Source organism: Vigna unguiculata, chromosome 7 (assembly GCF_004118075.2).
Source record: "Vigna unguiculata cultivar IT97K-499-35 chromosome 7, ASM411807v1, whole genome shotgun sequence".
Classification (NCBI taxonomy): Eukaryota; Viridiplantae; Streptophyta; class Magnoliopsida; order Fabales; family Fabaceae; genus Vigna; species Vigna unguiculata.
In genome coordinates, this window is record NC_040285.1 from 22,148,898 (window position 1) to 22,156,700 (window position 7,803).

The 7,803-nt window shown below is 34.7% G+C and overlaps 1 protein-coding gene across 1 annotated transcript; it reads right to left on the reverse strand.

The window, feature by feature from the left end:
- Window positions 1-3,380: 3,380 nt before the first annotated feature.
- On the reverse strand, window positions 3,381-4,597 carry LOC114190460 (phytochrome A-associated F-box protein-like). The gene has a single exon (XM_028079354.1). It carries the CDS (start codon window positions 4,446-4,448, stop codon window positions 3,762-3,764), a length of 687 nt encoding a protein of 228 aa, XP_027935155.1. The 5' UTR covers window positions 4,449-4,597; the 3' UTR covers window positions 3,381-3,761.
- Between the last annotated feature and the right edge of the window lie 3,206 nt (window positions 4,598-7,803).

Here is a 7,803-nt window from a genome sequence, read left to right on the forward strand (position 1 = left end):
TTAAATTAGTTTTTAGAAAATATTTCAGTTTTAGAGATATGTGTCAGTTTTAGAAATTTGTTATTATTTTAGATTAGGAGTGAGATATTCTAAATATTTTATACTTGATATTTGTTATATTTTGCTCTATATATAGAGTATATCAATAAAATACAAAAATATGTTCCTCCGTATAACATATCACATATATCTCTCATATTTTCAAAAGTCCTACAAATCCCAATAACCTGATAGGTTATACTTTTTCATATATGGTTATGATTATAGTCATTGAGAAATTGTGGTTCTGTATGGTTATATGACATTAATCTTACACAAGACCTTAGACACCACTTTTACACCAAAACCTTAAGACAATGTTGTTATGGGTCTTTATTCTTATATAATAGAATATAAAATTAAATGATTTTATGTGTAATTTTTTCTGAAATTAAAATCAGAATTATTAATCTGAAAATTTTTTCTTTTTAAATACGAATTTATATGGGATACTAATTTAAAATGAATGCAAACGGTAATGCTATAATTTTTTTTTCAAAATAATTATAATTTTAGTTTTTGAGTAGTGGGTTCCTGGAGCCAATTTCTAGGCAAAAGAAAAGGAAAATAAGAGATGCAGATCGGGTGTTAGTTCGTGGGTATCGATGAAAACAAGGGTAGATGGATAAATATTTGCCCATTGAATTTAAAAAATTTGCAAAACTACTCACTCAGTTTTTTTTTTGTTTTTCCAAACCTACCGTGACGCATTGTAATGTTTTTGTGCCTGTAGAGTGATTTGGTTTCTAAAGGGAAGTCGTGGAAGAAGCTTGTTTTATCCTATAACTAGAGAATCAAAATATCAAATTCTTGGTTTCTCTTGTGCAAATTAAGTTGGATACTTGGACTCTAGAAGGTCTACTTTAGGTTAATTTTTTCTCGGTTCATCCTGCAAAGCTAAGAAAGAACAAACAAACAAACAGTATTAAATCCACTGTATAGGCTTAATATTATGAGATTCAACTGTTGCATTTACATTCGTTGCCAATTTCTTCCAAAGGCTAGGTAGGTAGCTGAACTTCTTTACCAGGTTATAACAATGCTGGGTCTCATACGTTGTTATTACGCATATAATAACAAACACACCAGTACTTGGTCATAATAATGTTGGATTTCTATATTTTTCTACAGGATTGTTTATTATATTCATACTGTTTTTCTACCCGTGCAACACGGGACTTTTAAATATAATTTTTTAGTTATTATAAAATAATTTAAGTTTTTAATACAATGGCAAAAGACAAAGTGATTAATAATAAAAATTATAAAACTAGTGACCGATGAGTGGTGTACAATAATATTTATTTGATGTAATAAATTCAAAACATATTGTATTAGAGATAAGTATTTAAAAACGTACGATAAATCTTGCATATCATTTTCATTGGTAAACAAAAAGGAGTTTATCGTTCCTAATGTGTAATCTGAATAAGACACCAACTTAGTGTGAAAAAGAATTACAAATAAGGAGTGACATACCTGTAATTTCTTCTTTGTTAAAGAGTTTCTAAAATTTTTTTTTAGACAATATTTTTAGTTGTGTTGGTGACATTTTCATCTTCATCTAGAATAAGTATTTTTAGTTCTTTCTTTGTTTTCACTCTAGAAATATCAATATATAGTTGTCCATGTGTGAATACTAAATTCCAACTCTAGAAAGTGACTGACCTTAACTTTTGTTGATTGTCATTGCAAACCGTAGTGATATTGGAAACTGTCTTCTCTGAAATTTAAAAGGCAACCCTCAATCAGAAGGAACTAAATCCATTCTTGGCATAAATATCTTGTCACCGATGTTTTTTCCTATAATTGCATAAATGACTTTTTCCCTAAATGATTAACTTGCAATCTTGTGCCATTGTAAAGACATTTTGCTCTATTTATATTCCTCAGAAGCACAATTGGTACACTTGTTTTCAACTTCAAACTATGATTTAGTAATGCCTGAACATTTGATGTCATTTAAAAATTCTAATGTAAACTATTTAGACTGAATTTCTTCTTGTTCATCTTATTGACAATGTGTATTTGAACTTAAATAAGTTATCTCTTCATCATTTAATAAAGACAACATGAATTCATTAACTTTCTATACAAAATCAGTTGTGGGGCAAAGTATTGCTCATCATCAAAATAATTAGGATTCATCATATTTAGTACAAATTAAGGGTACACAAAGTCAACCAATGACAGCAAAGGTGATTATGTATTTCCAATAAACAACTCTTCTGAAATTTCAACAATGCTTTCACCATTTTCATTTAAATTCATCTTTCCGTCTCCAATCTTCATAATCCAATTAGCAAATTCTTTTATATCTTTTGTTGTTTGACTTTGTAGTACTTAATCTCATGTTTTTTTTTACAGTTTTAACACTTTACAGCACTTGCCTAAGTCATAATAGTGTATTGAAAATTTAACGATATCATATATAGATCCTTTCTTTCTAACAAGCAAAATTTGTCTAAAGTCACCTCCCAAGATAATAACTTTACCACCAAATGGTTTGTCATTGTTAACATCATCAACATTTTTCATAATATCTCTCAAGGTTTTATTAAATGCCTCAAAAACCATTTTATTCATCATGGATGTTTCATTCCATATAATCGAACTTGTTGCCATTAAAAAAGCTAAGTACAAAGACTACCTTGAGCTATGTTGTAAGTTGATTCCTCATTAATTAATAATGGAATGTAAAATGTAGAATGTGTTGTTTTTCCACAAAAAAAAAGAAAAGAAACAATTCAACTTGATACTACATTTAAAACAATCATCATCTTGGTTCTTATAACAGCTGACAATATCTTGTACATTAAAATTTTTCATGTCTTACCATAACCATACAAAAAGAAAAATCATTCTTTTTGCTACAGTAATGATATCATGATACCATAACTATACAAAAAGAAAAATCTTCCCTTTTGCAAAAGTAATGATGTCCTTTTGCAAAAGTAATGATGTCATGATATCCTCCTATATGTTCTTTAGCTCGGTATGAAAGAGCCCAATACCTCTCACTAATTTTCCTCTTCTGCTGTTCTACAGTGATATGTTTCTTCCAACTTATCATATATGCTGGTTTCTTGAGAGAAATTTTTCACAAACTCAGTGTTTGTTGTGGACTAAATAAATTCACACAAGAGTGAACATGAAGTTGCAAAGCCAGGATGAAGAACTATACAATCGCACCATTAGAAATTACATTCGTCTTATTAGAGTATAAAGAGAAAACAAATCTACCCTGTTTTTTCCTTACAATTTAAGAAAACATTCATTTTGGTGAACATATAGAGGACAACTGAAAGTCGCACACAGACAAAATTAGCCGGAAGAACCGATTTTGAAATACCCATGATCGCATTCGCAGACAAAATGTGTAAACTCTGATGTACATAAAACCAAACAAAATGAAGATGCTGAACACATCTCTCACTTTACTGAGTTAAACCTTTTCCACCCCCAATCACGGAAGTTAGAGAAAGTAACAAAATTTGAAACAATAATAAGATCTAAGTACTCCAAACATAATTGTTCAGTCTAACCACAAGATTCAAATACAGAAGGCCATGATAATCCCCAATCGCACAAGCAGGGGGATTAAGGACCCAATTTTGTTGGCCATAATAAAATTTCAGCTATGTCTTCTAAGATTTTTGTATCTATTGGAAGAAATAACAAAAACAGCATGTTCAGGAGCAGAAGAAAGCAAAACAAGAGAATCAAGAGAACAAGGGGACATCGGTCCAAGCGCCAGAGACATGACCGTTTTCACAAACATAAGCTCGAACAACAGGTTCCCCGTCAATCTGGTACCCGAAACCTCGTCTGAGACAGAAAGCAGAGTGGAGGTCCCAGGTGTGTCGGCACGTGCAAAACGCACACTCAACGGGAAGTTTCCTTCTTTTATCACCGTCGAGGCTTCTCCAAACGCGGGTTGTTTTGAAGTCCCTGAAAACCCCTCTGAAGAGCATGTACTTGCGCTTCTTGTGGGGGTGGACGCAGCCAGGCCAGTCGCAGAGGTACAAGCAATCATCACGGAACTGTCGCGCCAGAAGCTTGCAGCCCTGTTCCCTCCTCAGATCCCAATTCCCGCGAGCCAAATGCGGCTTCCGGCAGGTCTTCGGGTTTTTTGCGGCATCCCGATCAGCGGCGATGCCGGCGTGGCGGAGGCCGGGGCAGCAGACGGCGAGCTTGAGGAGGGAGGCGCAGGTGGCGGGGGAATCGGAGAGGAGTGAAGGGAGGGTTTGGGAACACTTAGTCTTCCAGCAGAAGTGGCGAATGAGAGAAGAGAATCTTGTGCAGACGCAGGCCACGCGAGCCCAGTGGCGTGGATCGTCTTCCAGCTTCGCGAAAACTGCGAGCACGATGTCGTCGTTTAGCATTGAGAAACCACTTTCCTCCTCCATTGAAGCTTGGTTTTCAGCGACCACGACTCGGTCTTTCTCTGCAGATGGAGATTTCTACCATTTATACAATACAAAATACCACTGGAATTCGCACCTGTTCATGGTTTTTTTTTTTCTTTTTTAATTCTTTTATTCAATTTTAGACAGTGTTTCTTTTAATGGGTTTATTTATTGTTAGAGAATAAACTTATGGATAAATGAGCAAGAGTATTAATGGGAGGGAGGGATGAATTTTTCCGCTGAGATAGAATGATTATTTTTTACTTTTTCTGGAATTTATATTCTTTTATCTATTATAATTATTAATCATATTAAAAATAATAATAATAAAATATAAAGTATTTAAAAATAATTTTAACGGAGAAAATAATATAATATTTAAAATAAAATACTAATAAAAATTAAAACAACAAAAATAAATAATTAATAACAGTATTAATTTTTTTAATAATTTAATATTTAATTAATATTATTTTTAATCAATCCAATTTTATTTTTATTTTAATATGTCTGTTGAGACCGATTCTAAAGACAAGGGATCTGGGTATGTTGGAACCGATTTCATGAAGGATGTGCGTATGGGAATTAGTTCTTTTATGCATGGAACCGATTCCAGTCATTTTGAAACTTGTTAAATGTGGTTCTTTTGTGTTGCAAGAAGTGTTTTATGGTTGGAGGAGTTGTGGTGGAGTCATGTAGGAAGTGTTTCATTGTTGGAGGCGTGCTTGTGGAGTCCATTTTCACCGTGTCATGGTTGAGGAAGATGTGGTTGAGTACATTGTAGTGGGCTGAACGAAGAAGTTGTGTGGTTAGGACCGTTATTACAGGTGAACCTATGGTGAATTGGTGGAGGTGCTAAAGTGGTTCATTTTGCACAATAATCATTAATATCTAGATATTTAATTTTTTTATACCAAATATTAGATGCATTCTTTAAAAATTACTCTTATTAATTTTATTTTACAAAATTATTGAATAATAGTATTTTTAAAAAATAATTTTAACTCATCCAAAAGTCATTTCATATAACTTTCAACATCGATGACAATTTGATAATCTTTATTTACTATTTATTACGTGATTCTGTTAGCTTCTATTAGGCAGTTATATCACTTCTCAGTGTATATAAACTCATGCTAGTTATGTAAATAAAATATGCAGTGATAATAAGTTTTTCACATTCTTTTCTCTCTCTTCGTTTATCTCTTATGGTATCAAGAGCCAAATTTTTTGGCCATCATCATGCCTTCTTCTAACCAATCAGATGCTACATCTTCTGCTTTTCTTCCTCAAACCTTCACAACCCCAATCTCTATCAAACTTTCTGACACAAATTATCTCACGTGGAAACACCAAGTCTCCGCAACTCTCCGAGGGCACAAGTTAACACACTTTCTTGATGGTAACTCTTCTTCGCCACCCCAGTTTCTTTCCTCTGCTGACGCTTCTCTCCAAAAGATCAATTGATAGTTGCTTGGTTGTTGGTGTCTATGACTGAACCTCTTCTCACAAGAATGGTAGGCTTAGATTCTTCTGTTCAAATATGGCAGTGTCTCCATAGTTATTTTGCATCACACACAAGAGCACAAGTTAAGAAACTCAAGATCCAGCTTAAACAAGCTAAGAAAGATCGTTCCATTACAACATACCTTCTTGACATCAAGAAAGTGATTAATTCTCTGGCTGCGGTAGGTTCTCCTGTCACCACTGCAGATCATATTGATGCAATAATGGATGGTCTTCCAGAGGAATATGATTCCTTTATAACCTCAATTACGTCTAGACTTGACCCATATTCGGTTGAGGACATTGAAGCCTTGCTTTTGGCCCATGAAGAACGTTTGGAAAAACATAAAGCTGCTGAACCATCCTTCGTCCACACCAACCTCACCACTTCCAGTTCTTCCTCACAACGCCCAAAATATGTTGGCACGTTTAGTCGCGGTGGACGCACCAATGGACGTGGTTATCGCTCTTCTCGGTTTAATAATCAACGAAGCAACTCACGTGGTTCTTGGAACTCTACCAATACTTCTTGGAATTCCTCTCGCTCACAATGTCAAATTTGTAACAAACTGGGTCACACAGCAGTAGAGTGTTGGCATCGGTATGATCAAGATCCACCCTCTTCAGTACATGCTAATGCTTCTGTTTTTCCACCTCTCTCACAGGATCCGAATGAACCCTCCATTCTTGGTAATCCATCCACACTTCCGGATTCCACTTGGTTTCCTGATAGCGGAGCAACACATCATATGACCAATAATGCTTCCAACTTCACCAAAAAGCAACAATACAATGGTTCTGAGATGGTGCAACTTGGAAATGGCTCAGGTATGCCCATTCATCATATAGGATCAGCTACTTACACTGCTCCACACACGAATCACTCGTTTCGTCTTCAAAATCTTTTACACGTTCCCTCTCTATCCAAAAATCTTCTAAGTGTTTCTAAATTCTCTCTTGATAACAATGTTTACTTTGAATTCTACCCTCATCATTGCTATGTGAAACATCAGGACACCAAGAGGATATTTCTTCAAGGCATACTTAAAGATGGCCTATACATGTTCAATATTTTTCCTTCACCTGCTCTTAATAACACTACAGCGGTGCCTTCTATTGATTTGTGGCATTCTAGACTAGCACATGCTTCTTATCATACTGTAAATGTTGTCTTGCGTAAATGTAATATACGTTGTACTTCTACAAAGCAATTTTGTGAACCATGTACTCTTGCTAAAGCTAAACAATTGCCATTTACTAATTCTGCAACTGTATATAATACACCTTTACAACTTGTTTTTGCTGATGTTTGGGGTCCTTCTCCCATTTCTGCCACTGATGGAGCTCGATACTACATTGTCTTTATAGATGCTTACTCAAAATATATTTGGTTATATCTACTTCATAATAAGTCACAAGTTCCTTCCACATTTATGCACTTTAAATCTTTTGCTGAAAATCAAACTGGCTTTACGTTAAAGAACCTTCAAACTGATAATGCTAAAGAATTTTTATGTTTAAAATCAACTCTTCTTCACTATGGTATTCATCACCGTCTCACATGCCCACACACCCACGAACAAAACGGATCTGTTGAGAGACGTCATAGACATATAGTCACTACTGGGCTTGCTCTCCTTGCTGCTGCTTCTCTACCTTTAACCTACTGGGGAGAAGCTTTCATGACTGTTGTTACTGTGATCAACACGCTTCCCACTCCGGTACTTCAAAATAACAATCCTTACAGCATGCTCTTTCACAAAGACCCTGACTATCAATTCTTCAAAGTCTTTGGCTGTGCTTGCTACCCACTCACTCGACCTTACAATCAATATAAGTTTGATTTTCG

Coding starts and splice junctions, on each gene's coding strand:
- LOC114190460 (XM_028079354.1), bottom strand. CDS start 4,448: ATGGAGGAGGAAAGTGGTTTCTCAATGCTAAACGACGACATCGTGCTC.